We start from the raw sequence: 17218 nt of genomic DNA, 5'->3' as shown, positions 1-17218 counted from the left end.
TCAGGGACCTTCCCTGTTAACATGACTTTACCTGTCTTCTTCCCAGTGGTGTGGAGCTCCCACATGGCCCAATAACCTGGCCAGTGGACATGCATACTATCTGGGACATGCCTTCCTCCACTACCTCCATTTTCATCCTCACTCCACAGACAGGTAGAAATCTGGTCAGAATTGGTGACAAAATGCCAAAGGACTCACCACTCGAAGTCCCAATCGGCACAGACACAGGGTTCTGAGACCACTGACCCTGAGTAGTCTCGGCCCAGGGCACACTGAGCTCCTGGCTTGCGTTTCTTGAATATTTTCCTTTCTCCCATGACGCAAGGCTCTCCCTTAGAGAGAAAGTCCGTAGTGAAGAGAGAGAGAAAAATACAAAGGTGATGAAATAAGCCAGTTTCTCAGTAAGAGACATTAGTCTTTTCCTTTTCTTCTAGTTACTCTACCTTCTATGCTCTTCTGTGCAGCAGCAAATCCATCCTCCCTAACCATCCAGCAATTTCAAGAATAAATTGCTACCACCACACAAAAGCATCACTGTGGGAGGCTGACCCACTCTGTCCCTCCACCCACCCAATCCTGTGATAGCCACATCATCCCGTTTCTTCTCCATGTCTACTGAGATGGCAAAGACTCCAGGCATCCCCGTGAACCACCAGGCCACTGGCCCATGGCCTCCGCAAAACGTGTGGAGGAAAAGAAACCCACATGTGGCATGCTATTTCCTGTCATCTTCACAGTCGAGTTGAAGTTGAGCCCCAATTTCCCTCCATATTATAAATGGCGGTACCCAACCCCTAATTCTTAAGTTAGAGACAAAAAGAGGAGAAATTGCTACAAGTTACGTGGCCCCAGGGTTCTAAAGAGGCAGACGCCTGCCTGTATTACACAGCAATGAAAATCAGCCATCACCTGACCCAGCCACACTGCACTCTGTGATTCTTCTCCTGACACCCCAGGGCCCTTACTTCAGTCTGAGACATATTCTTATGCTCCCCACTGGCTGGGGAGATGAGCAAGCCAGTGGAGGGCCTCTTAGTAAACATATCTGATGCTCACTTCTCTTCAGATGGAGCCAAAAGCCTAGGTTATCATCATCTCCTCTCCCCAGGAAGCTCAGTGATTTCAGTGAGCACGTAGGACCCCAGGGGCAAAAGGGTCCCTAAATCTTCTGCACCCTGCTAGACCTGGTGTGTCCCCTGAGCCCACACCCACTCCTCAGATGTCCTGCTACCACCCTCCTCTGATAGGAAGATCCCAGACTTAAAACTAAACCAAACTTGCAGTAGCCCCTCTTCCTAGGCCAGCATACCCCACCTTGGGCTGTACCTGATTGAGCAGGTGCCAGGTCTGATAGTCCTCCTTGGTGCAGCGCCGGCCGAAGATAGACTTGTAGTCCACTTTCACTAACTGCCATTCAGAGCGGAGGCTGAAGTGGCCAAAGACTCTAAGTGTTTGGGGGAAGGGCAGGAAAGACAAGCAGAGAAGGTCCATTGTCAGTCAGCAATGCACCAGGACTAAGGACAGGGGAGGACTGAACTGTAGCCTGGAGTTTTCCTGTCCTTCCAAAGTGAGTTCCTGGAAGGCCACCAGGGAGTCCACCATCCTCACAGCTCCAGCCAATCAGCATGGCATTCACAGTGAGTTCAATATTAAACTTTTTTCTTAATTGCAAAAGCAATATATGTACTTTCCAGGAAGAAAATTTGTCCAGCAATCCAAACCCCACCACCCAGGTAAAACCATTGTTCCCATTTGGATCCACAGCCTTCCCATTTCTCCTTAATGCAAGCACTGGGGTTTCATCTCCCCATGTCAACTGACAGGAACTCAGTTTCATCATCTCTAAAGTGGTGTGTGTGTGTGTGTGTGTGTGTGTGTGTGTGTGCTGGAAGAAGACTGAATTAGCTAATCCAGAGTACAACCCTGCCACTTCTCAAATTCTGTGATTATGACTAAATGTGTTGTAGTTGAAATTCCCACTGCCTAATTCACAGGAATGCCCATTCTCCTCTCCTCCTCTGAAAAATCACAGCAGTCTCATAAAAGGAACTCATATTTATGTATAGTAAAGAAGCACACCATCAGCACGACTTAGATAATCAATACTGACCTTTTCAAAGCCCAGCAGTTGAGAGCCCTATAAATATGAATGATCAATCGTTTCTAGAAAAATAGAAGGAAAAAAAAAAAGACGGATCATCCATACTCTACTTGGGTGGCATGTCTTGCAATTACAAAGCAAGACATCTATCACAGTGATGTAAAGGATGACTAATCACGCCAGGAACTTAGAACAAGTCCTGAGGAACTGGAGTCCTTCAGGATCTGGATGGCTTCCATTTCAGAAAACAGCCCCACTTTCAGTCCTGGAATGTCCTCTGTCCTGGTTCAGATACTGACACGATGAGAACCAAGAGAATAACTCTCTCAGAGGACAGTTCCTTCTGCAGTCTGAAAGAGAAGGATGCTTACAGGGGGAGTGGGATGGACAAACAATTGTGAAACAGGGTAAGACAGAGGATGGTCTTTGTAGGTCATATGACTTAAAATACATCTCAGGAGACAACTTTGTGTTATCAGATAAAAGTAAAATAAAAATTTTATGTCAAATAAGATTAAGTGAACTTCAAGGGATCAACTGAGGGGTCTCTCCTTTAGTAAAACTGCAAAGTCTTTGTATAAGTATCAGTTCAGCACTGGGCAACAGGAGCCCTGAGCCTAGAACACTCTGCATATGCGGTATACACACTGTGGAGAGTGAACTTGACTGTCTTCCTCTCAGTTATCAGTTTTCTGGTATTCTTGCTAAATCCAGTGGTTTCCAGATCCCACACATCAATGCCAGGCCCTCTACCATCTTTTCATTCTGAATTCATTCAGAGGTCAAATATTACTCCATTTAAAATCTATAACAAAACAGCTGCCTCATCATAAATTTCTACTTGTTTGAAGAAAGATGAATTCAATTGATAAGCTCATCAAGATAAAGCAAAACAATGAGAGGGGACCTTGACAAATGTCTCCTTCCTTCTCTATGCAGGCTATCAAAATCCTCCCACACTCAAAAGACACCTCCTCTTGTGAGTCTTCCCTGCTTGGAGCTTTCTGAGTAGCCAGATGTTTCTGATGTTAAACCAAACACCTCTGCCTGCTCCAGAGTTTAGTAATTTCGTGGATCACAAAATACATCACGTTGGATTAATCTCATGCCTTTCTATGAAAAGTTGGCTAGGCAGACAGAAGAGGGAAATATGAGGCACACAATTTACCTGGATGTCAGCAAGGCAAATGACAGGGCTGCCAAAGCAATTTTAAAGGAAAAAAAATGAAAAAACAAAATAAAGAGCCATGTGCTAGTAAAATTATGTGGCTGAACAACACCTAATTCAAGTATTAAAATCAACCAGGAGGGAGGTATGAATAGTTGGCTGCAAGGTTCTATTGTCTGTTGTCTTGTTCATCATTTTTATTAATGATTTGAAGACATGGAAATAATGGTCATCAATGAATACTAAACTTTCTGGTGACACGATGCTGGAAGAAACAGTCGATATGCTTGCTGGAAGAATTGGGACCCAATAAGGTCCTGACAGTCTGAAGAGATAGGTTGAATTTAATAAGATGTGATGCAACCACAAGAAATGTCAACTTCTCCTCCTGGTAATGACTTAAGCATTGGATAAAAGAAACAGGCTTGGTACAGATGAGGTTGAGTAACAGTCATAGCAGCTCAAAAGTTTCTATATGCAATGTGATCAATACAAGCAAAGACTTCAGGGAGAGAGAACTAAAAGACTCAAGATGATCTGAAAATGAGCTAACAAAATTGTACACATTATCAAGAACAAAATAAGGCAATATCAGAGGCTATTTACATTATCTAGATAAAAAAGAAAACCTGTGGTTCATTTGGGATGTTACCATTCAGAAACTGTGTTTCAACCTATAGTACACATTTGGGCTTTGGTGGTGGTGGTGGATTTTGAATCCCTTGAAATTTTAAACAAAACTGTGTATTCATTGGAACATGTATATTTATCTAAGGGTAAATTCCATACATTCTATCAGGTTATTCAGGAGGATTCACAGTTCTCAAAGTTTAGGACATTGAAATAGAATGGTTAAGATGGTATCCTGGGTTGAAAGGTAGCTTCCAATAAGATACGATCCTGTCCCATTCCCTGGAACTATGAATATTACCTCATTTGGAAAATGGGTCTTTGAAGATATAAGTAAGTTATGACTCTAAAGATGAGTTTGTTCTGGATTGGATATGAGATGTCCCCAATCCCAATCCCAGAGCTCATGTAATAGACAATGTAAGAATGTTCAGGGGTAAAATACTTAGATTATGAAAGCTGTAGCCTAATCAGATTAGTTCATTTAATGAACTCATATTTTGAATGGACTATTGGGTAATAACTATAGGCATTTGGGGCATGGTTGGAGGAAGCAGGTCACTAGGGATATTCCCTTGGGGATTATATTTTGCCCCTGACTCCTTGTTTGTGTGTTCCTCTCTTTCTCTCTCTCTCTCTCTCTCTCTCTCTCTTTCTCTCTCTCTCTCACCCCATTGCCAACTGCCAGGAGTTAAGCAGCTTTCCTCCACTGGGCTTTTCTGCCATGATATTCTGCCTCACCTCTAGCTGGGAGCAATGAAATCAGTCAGTCATGGACTGGACCTCTGAAACCTTGAGCCCAAAATAAACTTTCCTCCTCTAAGTTGTTCTTGTCACATATTTTGGTTACAGCAGTGAAAAGGTGACTAACAACAGAAATTATCCTGGATTATCAAGATTGGCCCTAAATCCAATGACAAGTGTCCTTTAACAAACACAAAGAAGAGAGACATGCAATGAGAAGGCTGTGAAGACAAGCAGAAATTGGAGTTATGCAGCCACAAGCCAACAAATGCTTGGAGCCATTGGAAGAAGGAAGAATAAAGGGATAAATTCTCCCTTAATGACACAAAGACCCAAAGGGAGCTCAGTCCTGCTGACCCTTTGATTTTAGATTCTGGCCTCCAGAACTGTAAGAGAATTAATGTCCATTCTTTAAAGTCATCCAATGTATGGTTGTTACAGCAGCCACAGGAAACTAACACAAATGACAATATGACCCAAGAGCAGTCTTCATTCTCCCTTTCCAAGAAGTGGTTCCAGAACTAGTAAACCTGAATATGTCTCAGGAAGTGCTGGGAAGAGAATAGTAATCAATTGACATACTAGTGATCTCTCAAATGTTAAACTTTACAAAATGTGAGCGAACTTTCTCACAAAGTGGTCCACAGAGCAAGGGATGCTCTAGGGTTAGGAAATAAAACTCTACACCCAGGCTTCCTGTTTCTCAGGGCCAATAGTGAACTGGATATAAGGACGATCTAGGTACACAGCCCAGCTGACAGTAAACCTCTACAGATGTCCATGTTGGTCTTCCCAAATCTTTGGGATGTCTGTTTCTGATCTCAGAGTGCTCATTTCAGGATTGAATACAGGAATATATGCTCAGTCAGAACTTGTGGACTAGTGTAGATTCTTCTCTTCTGCAATCTTGGCAGGTATATTCCTTTCATCTCATTTCTTTGGCTTCTATCCCAGATTTCTTTACACTGTGTTTCCCAGGTCTTCCCCAAAACCGTAAATTGATAAACACTAATATTTTCACTTGGGAGTATGCTAGTCTGCTTTCCCATGAGGTTATTTTCATATGCCAGACACAAAATTATAATCACTTAAACACTTCTAGGGTTATAAGTTTTGTTCTTTTTCTCAATGGGCCCCAACTAAGATCAGTGGGGTAAACCCCTTAACAACTTTCAGACATAAACACATTCCCCATGCTTCCAATCAGTCTCATTCTGGGAAGATCACAGTTCATTCTGGGTTCCCTCTTGTGACGCATTAGTGACTCAGACGTTTGCTCTCTTTTCTGCATGAATGTGGCTTTCCTAATTCTGTTCAATATCACATTCTTTTGCTGCTCAACTGATTAGAGCTATGGAAGCTGAAGAAATGGCAAACAGCAAATATAACAAAGAGGAGATAAAAATAAGGACTAATTTGTATTCAAATATTTCTCTTCCCATTTCATAAACACCAATGGGAGAGATGTTGAAATTCATAATATGATCTGTGGAAGAGAATTCAACAGAGAAATCAGGATGACCATCAACAGGAAATAGGTTCTTCACTGGGGTGCAAACATGGAAATGGTCTGCTTGGTCATGACCTGGGAAAAAGGAAAGCCCAGACTGCTTCTAAGAAATAATAATAAGAAACAAACATCAAGTTCCCAGGTAAAAGTTTCTTAATAGCTGGAAATATTCTTCTAAAGACATGGATCCCACTGCCAACAAAGTAGGTACCACACAGTCTTCAAACTTGTATTATTTTTTAGGAGAACAAAGTGTTTATCAATTAAATTAGTGTAGCAATTGAAGATGGATTCCCAAGAGGTGGGTAGGGTGAAGGAGCCAAAGGTGTCGAAAATCTGTGATTTTTTTTGGCCACATGACCTCTCTTTCTTCAGAAGCACAAGAGGGCCTGTTATCAGAGGTTCTCCTAGAGGGCTTATTACACAGAGATTTTCCCACACAGAGAGCATCTCATTTGTACATATGGAAGTGCCTAATGATTTGCATTTCTCATAAGTTCCAGGTGAATCTGATGTCACTAGCCCCAGGACCACATGTTGAGTACCATTGCTCTAGACCACTGATCCAGAACTTATTAATTTTCTTGTATCTTTGATTGTGTTTGTTAGTCACTTAGAAATCTCTTTAAATATACTTCTTGTACTTTTTCTGTCCTATAAAGAAGAGTAGTACCTACCCACAGTAGTTGTGTGACCAAAAATGGCTCATTGATCACTGTGGGCCTATGGAAGGAACAAAGGAATTTGAGAGGGTGGAATTTCTCAATCTTTCGGCAAAAAGAAGCTAGTTCTTACGTGGCAAGTTCACTGTTGCCAACGGTCCCACTTCCTTGCAATTGCCAAGATGAACAATTTTTGTCCTCCTTCTTCAAAAATGTATCCCTAACCCTCTTTCTTAACACAAAGAAATATAATCACTAATGTAATCAAAACCCCACCCAGTGGGATAATGTAGCATGTGAAAATCTTTAAAATCCCTACTGACAGCAAAGGCTCATTGCCACTCTTATCATTGTCATTGCTGGAATCCCTGCAGACTCATCCAATCCCTTTCTCATCAAGGACTTTCAACAGATTTGGCTCAAAATCACTTTTCAAAGTACTTCCTAACCCCCAGTGCTCTAGTGCGTGTGTGTGTGTGTGTGTGTGTGTGTGTGTGTGTGTGTGTGAGAAAGACAGGGAGACAGAGACAGACAGACTCCCTTGGGAGCCTTGGAGAAGGTGAACACCTCATTCATAAACATAGATGACTGCTGCCTGGAAATAGGTAGCCTACCCTTTGGTTTCTCAGAGGAAGTTACTCCTAACCACAGGAACAAAATAAATGAATTTGCTAAGTCATTTCTCACTATATGGATTTTCAGGAAAAAAATCAATTAGAATTTATTACTTCTGTTTTTCTTTTTCCTTTTCCTTTGCCACATGGATTTTTTTCATGAGAGTCTTTGTCTTCACTTCAGATTCATCTTCTTGGATTCTACATACCTATGAGGCCATCTCTATGAGGCCATCTCTATCTTTCTTTTGTTTTTTTTTTCAAACTCCTCCAGTGCTAAATGTCCATACAGCTCATGTGGCCCTGGTCATAGATAGTTTTCTTGTGCTCTTGTGTTGTTGTTTAACATGCAGGTGGTCTGGGCATAGGGACAAGAGAACTAGGCAGGGAAGTAGATTATTTGCTTTTTCCTAGCCCTCCTCTGCCACAAAATTAGTTAAGTGACCTTGAACAAATTATTTCCCTCAAGCCTTCAGTTTTCTGATAAAAAGTACTTTATAATCAGTGAAACATGCTAAAAAAATGAGATGCAGAAACTGGCCCTTTTAGAAAGACAACTTCCAAGTTTATTTTCTTTCATTTCCCCATGTCTACCTCCAGGGATACGAGTGAACTATCTCCTGGTGAACCTCCACACAAAGGATTTATCTATCACAGTCAATCATCTTTTTCTCCATGGGCACGTCTTTCATATAACAGATAATCAGTAAATATAGTTCTGAGTTGATTAATACATATAATTACTCTAACAAAAGCATTCACCTCTCCCAAAATTGGGGTAATAGCTTTTTGTGCCTTTTGGGGGGTTAAAGAACGTGACTGAGTAGGGAGCCCTTTGGTATTTAAAAAGCTAAAAGCAATCTTGAAGGGTAGAGGGTGGGGGGAAGCAGCAACTCCATTCCTTGTCATCCTGGTCTGTGCTAGGATTTCCACAGACAAATGTGATTTCCTGGATGCTAAATAACACACCTCTAATCCACCATCCAGACCTGAGTAAGGCTTTCTGGGAAGAGAGTGATTAATTGGAGGGAGGGAGGTGCCTCACAAAAATAAAAGACTTCATTAGAATTCTATCCACAGAGAGGGTTAGCTACTCATTAATTAAATGATTTCAAATGGGATCTGGGTATATAATTGCTATAATTTAGGTGGAAACAATGACACCCTAAATGTAATTAGAGAAGTAGGCTCTGTAAAGATGTTTACCTCTTTCTAGGAGCAAAGCTCTGGGTCACCTGACTCTCCCCTGCATGGTCACTTGGTTTTGTTTTGTTTTTTTTCTTTTTTCTTTTTTTTTCCTACCCTAGTTAAACTAGCTTTTATAGATCACTATGAAAGCTGAAAGAAGTTTCAGGAAGAGAATGGTTGACCATGATCCTTCAAGGAGGAAAAGGACAAGGAGTCATTTCCAGGAAGCTACTATAAATATCAAAATAGAAGAACAAACAATTATTTGGGAGTTAGATTAGGTGGACATCTGAGGGAACTTTCGACTGAATTCAAGTAAGACAAGATCAGGTTGTCACAACTTGTAACTAGGACAGCCTCTTTCCCTTCCTCAGTGACTTCTCCTGCATCCTGAACTTCTTCAGACACCTGCTCCCACTTTTATCTGCCTGAAGACCATCTTCAGAAGCAAAGCAAGGCCAAAGCTGACTCTGTCAGCTCCTTCCAGACTTTCTTCTTTCTGTAGTTGCCTCCACTGAATTACCCATCCCCAGGCTAGAGATCTCTGCATTAGCAGAGACCGCTGGGTCTGCTCTCCTAACTTCTCCATCCACTCCCAATTATTTTATTTCACTTTGACAAAACTTCTCACTTTCACCAACTAATTAGGACCTCCCTATAAAAACAGTCACTAGTCTTATTCATTTCTGCAATTTTAACCACTGTGTTGAAGACATCCAAGGTATCTTCTCTTGCTCTTGAACTGTCATGTGATCTAGTCACGAATATCACTTCAAGAACTTTGAATGTGAGCTCCCTGCCTTGACCTCCATTTCCCTTTGTGTGTTGTATCATCTCACACCATTTAATGCTGGAACAAAGTTCCATTGAGTTCCACTAACAGAAGCATGATTTCCTATTTCTTCCTTTCCTCTATTTGGGATGGCTTTCCACACACCTTGACTTATCCAACTCCTACTCATTCCACAAGCTTCAAATAATAGGCACTACTTGACTGGGGAGAAACGGGAAGGAGGAAAACATTCCAATTGAAATATTTCACAGTGACCACTATGATTGCCTCTTTAAAAAACTAAACTACTCCTAAATAACCCATGGTTTTGTTTCCAAACATATGTGCTTATATTACTTGCCTTATTGTTCTTTTATTTACAATGCTTTATTTAATTGCAATGCATAGAAAGAACATGGTCTCAGTGGTTTCAGCCCTTTGAGGTAGTTTAGACTTCACATATGGCATAATGGATGGTTGATTTAAAAAGTATTAAATGTTTGCATGGAAAGAGCATGCATTCTCAGCTGTTACATAAAGGGTTTTATGCAGGTCCTTTAAATGAAGTTTTCTAATAATGTTGTTCATACCAAAATCATACTAACTTTTTGACTACTTGGTCTATTGGTTTCTAAGTGATTTTTATTAAAATATTTTCCTGATTGCATATATTCCATTTCTCTTTGTGTTTTTGAAAGTTTGCATATTATATAATTACAAAACAAGTTTTGAAATTACTTGGTCTTCTTAAATAATTTTACTTCTAATTTTAATTTAAATGCTAACTTTTTCTGTTGTGTCCTCCACTATCTTCCCTCTTCCTTGCTTTATTTCTATCCAAGGAAGAAAAAATCACTCTTCTGAATTTCTATGGCATTTTATCATATTTTGGATATGACTGGTCGTAAGTGCAACAAGCATCAGAATTCACAGGATGTATCAAGTCCCATCCTCTTTGGTAGATTAAAAAATCTTGGAAGTTTGCAACTCGTGGAAGCTGCAGGTCCACAGGATATAGTTATCACCTCAGAGGTGCAGAATGGAGTAGGGAAGCACATCAGGCTTGGAATGGAGAGGGGTTCACATAAGGCCAGGATGTGAGCCCAAGCCTGGGCCTCGGGAGGATTCCTCACAGGTGTTAAGATATCAGTTTCCTCACATTCAAAATGAGGACAATGACAGTCTTTAACACAGTTCTGAGGTTAAAATGTACTGTTAAAATTTAGTATAAATCAAAATTTTGTACTTTTAAACTATCAGTATTGGTACATGACAGTACTTAATTATGATTATTTACTTTATATATTTTGTTGGCTGCCTGAGAATTTTATGGCCAATGAGAACATTTTTGTATTTCCATGATTTCTGCTACAAGTCTTTGCCAACAAGGGGTACTCAGAAGCTAACAGACAATAATAATTAATAATACCAATCAGGGAGAATGTATTGTACCCTGAGAGCATGCTAACCATTTTTCATGGATTTCATTTATTATCATTATTTCATTTCATTTATTGCTCCCATTTAACAGAAGAGAAAACCAAAGAAGTTAAATGACTCATCCAACAAGGTGACACAGCAAGGAAGTGATGGAGTCAGGAGATAAGTATAGGCAGCTGTGGCCATTGTTCTAACGAAATTGGCCACACTGTGCTTTCAGCCAGGCTCATCCTCCTTTCTGAGTGTTTCACTATTCATTTGCTGTCATTTGACCACACTGTTTAGTACTGAGGTCCAGATGTGGGGGCAGGGAGGTTCTCTTGCCCCCAGAGCTATATAGCCTGTTTGGACAAAATTAATAAAAGCAACATGAAATATATAAAACTGAAAGAAGAATAAAGAAATCCAAGAAGTTATTACCAGAATGTTTCAGTTATGTCCTATTGTGATGGGCTGACAGATCTGGCTCCATGAGAATGTTGTAGGCCAGACTCTAAGGGAAATGACTAAACAGATTCCATTTTGCTCTGAGACTCCATGTTATGTAGGAAATAAGCTTCTACCATGGGAACACCCTGCCTCTGTGCCCATCATAAGTTACTTGGTGTGACATGTTTAATAATATACAATGGCAACTCCTATGTAGTAAAGAATTGCTCTCTTTTGATTCCTATTGCTCCTAAACAATGTACCATGTGAACAGTGATTGTGTGGATGTTAGTACCCATTCTTTAGTTTGTACCTAGGTAAGGGTCATTTTCACCCACTTCCCCCTCTGTCAATGATCTCATGACGTTAATGTGTAATTTTGAATCACAGCAACAGACACTTATGATTAATATGATTTTTGGTATAAGAACCCCTACAACCCTGTGGTTGGGGCTGTTCTCCCAATAGCCATTTTTTGGGGCATTGTGTGAAACAGTCAACTGGCCGGCTTAATAAAGACTCTCAAATTTGGACTTCTCAGTGGTGATCAGTCTGTTCTTAAATTGCGCCCCATAACATGATTAGTCTCAAGGTCTAAAGCATCTGGTGTCGGGAATTATGTACTTGACCCTGAACAGTGTTTGTGGCTTGGTCTATAGTTGGGAATCCCTATGGCATGAAAGAGAAAAAAAACAGGACTATTAAGTCTTGGTGCCGGAAGGGTATTTAAGGATGAACCTTTGACCCAATTCCTTCATATGCTTGTGGAAAGCAAGGCCCAGATAAAAGAGTGAGTGCAGTGCTCAAGAGCACAAAGCACTAGAACCCACGACTCCTGACACAGCCATTTCAGCCACACTGACAGTTTACATGGGAAACGTGTTCATCTTGCAGGTCAAGTCACAGAGTACCATATGCCCCATGAATACTTGCTTGCTTGAGGGACGCAGAGCAGAGCAGTGGTCTCAGTAAACTGGAGAGGACTTCAGTCAAGACCTCCTTTTCAGATTTTGCTTGCTAGTCTTTCCAACTCCAGTGTCCACAGGATCCCCTGAGTTTTCCAAACTCTAGCTCCTGCCACCCTGGAACTACAGCTTTAGGCCACCAGTTTCTTCTACGACAGGATCTTCTTTGGTGCATATGACGGGGCATTCCTCTGCACTGCCCAGTCTTTCTCCTCACCCTACTGGAGTGAGTGAATCTTCAGAATGCACAGACCATGATGTATACTGGTCTCTGTGGAAAGACCTGCTCCCCCAGAGATAGCTTAGCTGTTCTCATTGAGCTTCTGAGGTCAGGGAAGGTCAGAGATACAAGAGTGATGGAGTTGAACTTGGTCTTCACAAGTGGCCAGCAAGCTGGAGGGTAGGCATAGAATTGATTTATAAGTAAAGGAGAACCTCTGTAGTTTCCAGGAAGGAACAGGAGTTCTTCCATTAGTCGAGGTGTCACACCACATTCACATGTAGATATATTTGCCCTAAATCAACCGCTCTGCAATGACCTAGTCTAACTACATGCAGTTTCTCCCTATTGACACACTGGATTTATTTCTCATTCCTCTAAGTAAATAGTTAAGCCTGCTGTGCATTCGAGTGAGTCACATACCATCTTCTCTGCCATCTTCATCTAGGACCCAGAATATAGCCATTGGTAGGAAACCACAATCCCAACTCAATCCTTTTACCCAGCCTTGACTCCTTCACTGGCTGGATATCATTAATTTGAGAGCAAATTATTAGAAACCTGGAAAACAGTTCTGAAATGCCTGCAGATTTATGATGAAGTCATTTCACAAAAGGTCACAGGCAACCCTGCTATAATTAAATCTTTCATTAATTTTTAAAATACACAATAACTTACAAATGCAGCATAAATTAACCAAATGACCTTGAAGAAATTATTTCGAGCACTACTTCATCAGAAGTCACTATCTAGCAATTTCTTCAATTTTTATTTTGTGAGTAGGATTTGTCCATTTCCCATTCTTATCTTTCATAGCTTCCGGTAGTATGTTTATCTGAAATGAGGGAGTATTAAGTTACTCAGGGCATTAGTTACCGCTGGGATGGTGGGTAGCAAGACTCTCTTCTGCTAGGTCACAAGCTCAAAGGTGGAGTGAGTGCGACCCACACAACCCTGGCATAAACTTACATGCAGACCCTCCCTTGTGTAAGAAGAATCATCTTGTGGAAGATAATTTTTTATGTGTGCATTTTGATAAATGATTTTCATTTTGCTCATTATAAAAGGAATGAATCCTCATTATATATAATTTGAAAACAACAAAAATCTATAAATGAGGTACTGGAGGTACTGTTTTTAATAGTCTGTGATATTCTCTTCCATTCATTATAGTGTTATTCTTTCTCATACTAAGAGATAAGCAATAATCAGAAACTATAGCCAGGATTAGAACCTTGGGGTTTAGATACCCTGAGCTCTAGGCAATATCTAAATATCTATGGCCACAACTTTCTCTCTCTCTTACATGCACATATACACATTCACATTCACCACCATTATGAATGTCCAGAATGGAATTAAAGAACAGATACCAAAAACACTAGAGCTGAAATAAACATCCTACAAAACTGATCTTTCCTCCACAAGGGATGGAGAAGGCTCTTAGAATATAAACCTCCTCTCAAAAGAGATCTTGACAATTTTGTTCATGCCCTAGCCAGTTTCTAGAACTCTTAGAACAATGCCTACTTTGTAGCTAGCTATCAGTACACACTGTTATACAAAGAAATAATAAAAGTTCTTGTAAGAGCAACTCCTAAGTCCTCTATTTAATGTCCCTGCAAGAGTTCAATTTCCTCTAAAAAGTCTGGCACCCCATGTCTCCTCTTGCCTCTGCCTCAAGAAGTCCCCTGCAACCCCACACCCTGATCCCTGCTTCCATGGAGGAACCTGCTAAAAATAGATTTCAAATCGAAGCAGAAAGATCAATGTTCTGGTAAGGCCAGCCATCAGCGGACAGCAGTGGCTGGTCTCTAGAAATTCAGGCCACATCCCTGGCTACTGGTGGGCATCCATACCACTGATTGTCTTCCCATTAGGGTGTAATGGGATTAGCAGAAAAAGAGGTCAGTAGCTACAATGGAAATTGCATTGAGCAAAGGCAAGACACGAACTAGATCTTAATAGAAATAGGCAGGAGATCAACAGCAAGAACCCTGCAAGTGGAGCTGGTATTAGTTGCATGATAGGGTAAATGGTGGGAGGTGGAAAGAAGCAGGGATTACAAAAGACTTGAAAATAAACATAGGGAGAGTAGGAGAGTGAAGAAGGATGGAGAAAGAGATTGAAAAGCAGTGGAGCTAAAGAGGCCAAAGAAAGTTAATTTAAAATAAATGAATTTAAGGAAATCATTTTCATGCTAAACAACATCAATTCTTTCACTGAAACGAACAAAATTCTTTTAATGGGTTTGAAAGTTTAAAGTTCATTATGGTGAATCTGAAAATGTGGTCTCTCATCCTCTAGAAGACAAGCTGGGGATTGAGTGAGGAAGGAGAACGGCCAAGATAGAAAAGAGGGAGAAGATGGATTTAGAGGTGAGATTTGCAAGAGGAGCAAAGGCAGAAAAACTAAAAGACTGTACAAGAGATGGAGAGGAAAGGGGCACCGTGCTTTCCCTGTGCCCTAATGATGTCATCACAGCTTCCTTCTTATTGTGTTAAATCCTGAGCCAAGAAATAAAGAGTCAGAAAAAGTGTAAAAACCAGCACCTGTTCCTAAACAGCCTACAGTCCAGCCAAGGAGCACTGCTCATACCATGGATCTGCTGAGCACCGATTACTCACAGGCACAGTCATGAGCAGTGCTGCGGAGGATGAGAAGGCACAGTTGGGAACATTCTGGCTCTTAAAGACCACAGGGGCCCTCACACCCGAACTGCAAAGATGCTTGATACGTAAAACAATTAGAAAACGGTGCGAGAATTATTACTGCATTATTGCTGTTTATTGACAGTGCTTTATTGGTGATAATGCTAATTCACCAAGACCCCAAAATTCCACTTTCAAGCATGAAGATCATAGAACTTCCATGTATTTAGCTAGAGGCACATTCAAAGATAAGAGAAAACTGTAGTAATAGTGTAAAACTAGAAACAACCTAGATATCTTTTGAAACTCCTGAGAATGGATAAATACATTGTGCTTGTTCATTTGATGACAGAATGCCATATAGCATTAAGAATGCCTGGATCAAATGATTCTTTCCCAAGTTAGATACTGAGTTAAAGAAGCATGCAAAAGAATGATACTATGTAAATAAATTATACATTTTAAAAACACACAAACCGACACTGGTGTGTGGAACACACCTGTAATCCCAGTGACTGAGGAGGCTGAGGCAAGAGGATCACAAGTTTGTGGCTGTCCTCTGCAATTCAGTGAGGCCCTAAACAACTTAGCAAGACCCTGTCTCAAAATAAAAAATAAAAAGACCAGGGATATAGGGCAATGGTAAAGCACCTCTGGCTTCAATCCCCAGTACAAAAATAAAAACACACAAACAGAAAGCAATACCACATGTATTTATATGAATAACTAAATACTAAAAGAATCAACACCTATTCCATCTCTTTCTGTGGAAAGAGTAAGGGGAACAGGTCTAAGATGGACAATAATGAGAAAATCAACTCTACCTTAGATGCCCTATATATTTCATTTAAAAATCGGAATCCAAAATGATAGCATGTAAATTTTTATTAATTTCAGGTAGTGGATATACAAATATTGATGAAATTTTGTACTTTTCTGTATTTCTAAATGTCAAACTATAAGAAAATAAGATAGTTATAGAATTATTGATATAAAATCTGAATTGGGGAATTGAAAAATTCAAAATACTTACCAGATGCAGGAGTGAACAAGGAGTGAAATGCAGAATCTGGAAAGCACATGTGTATATCAAGTGAAGAGTGAGGCAGAAAATAACTTGCTGTCTATAGTCAGTTGCCATGTGGCTCCAGAAAATTTTTGGACTTTAGTTTTTATGCTACCAGGCATTTATGATTCTGCAATTTTGATCCATGAGAAGAAGTGCACACCAAATTAAACAGATCTGTGAGTCAAACCATAGGGCTCACGAAAAGAATTCAATGAAAGGAAATGAGTAAGAAGTAACTGTGGAGGACTTCCTGAAAGAGGTGAGATTTAGATGTGGAATTTGGATAAGAAATGAAGAGACTTTAAAAAAAATGCTAAATGCACCATTTATGACAATACTGGTGAACTCAGGGGACGTTATGGTAAGTGAAAATATTGAATCACAGAATGACAAACACTTCATGATACCACATACATTATGGATCTAAAACAGTCCAAACTCATAAAGCAGAGAGTAGAATGGTAGCTGTCGGGAACTGGAGGAAGAAAAAATGTGGAGTTGTTCAGCTAAAATTCATCTTGCATAAAATTTTAGTGATGCAAGATGAATAAGTTCCGGAAATCAATATGGTACAACATACACAACACAAGGCTTGTAGTTAGCAATACCGAATTGTGCAATTTAGAACATGTTTAGAGGATAGAGCTCACACTAAATGTTCTAACCAAAATCATAAGCAAACCAAATTTTTGAAGATTATGGATATGTGTAGTGCCTTCACTGTGGTGATGGTTGTGGATGTACATGCGCATATACACATTTCCAAACTCATCAAAATGTTTTATACATGTGTAATACTTTTATGTTATTCATACCTCAGTAAAACTTTTTAAAAATGAGGAAATGTCTAAGTCATTTCATGGAAAATGTCTTTACAATACTTCACAAGGAGGTGTAATTGGAGAAGTCATTCATAGGTTAGGGCAGTGTAGAAACTGTCCAAAACCCAGACAGTATTTGTAACATAGCTGTGAAGGATTAAGCCCTGTGTACCCTCTTATTCGATGACTTTAGAGTTCCACTGGATTTGCCGATTACTCAAATGACTTACTTTG

General features: G+C 40.2%; 1 protein-coding gene across 1 annotated transcript in view; it reads right to left on the bottom strand.

Annotated features, from left to right (window-relative positions):
* Sorcs3 (sortilin related VPS10 domain containing receptor 3) overlaps nt 1-17218 on the bottom strand; it is a 584659-nt gene that overhangs the window by 52426 nt on the left and 515015 nt on the right. Inside the window, exons 15-16 of the mRNA XM_047552984.1 lie at nt 1327-1444; nt 199-332 (exon numbers count right to left, since the gene is read on the bottom strand). Of these exons, the coding sequence (XP_047408940.1) occupies nt 199-332; nt 1327-1444 (252 nt within the window). The remainder of the gene's footprint in view (nt 1-198; nt 333-1326; nt 1445-17218) is intronic.

This window comes from Sciurus carolinensis, chromosome 5 (assembly GCF_902686445.1).
Source record: "Sciurus carolinensis chromosome 5, mSciCar1.2, whole genome shotgun sequence".
Lineage (NCBI taxonomy): Eukaryota > Metazoa > Chordata > Mammalia > Rodentia > Sciuridae > Sciurus > Sciurus carolinensis.
This window is presented reverse-complemented; position numbering and strand designations above follow the sequence as displayed.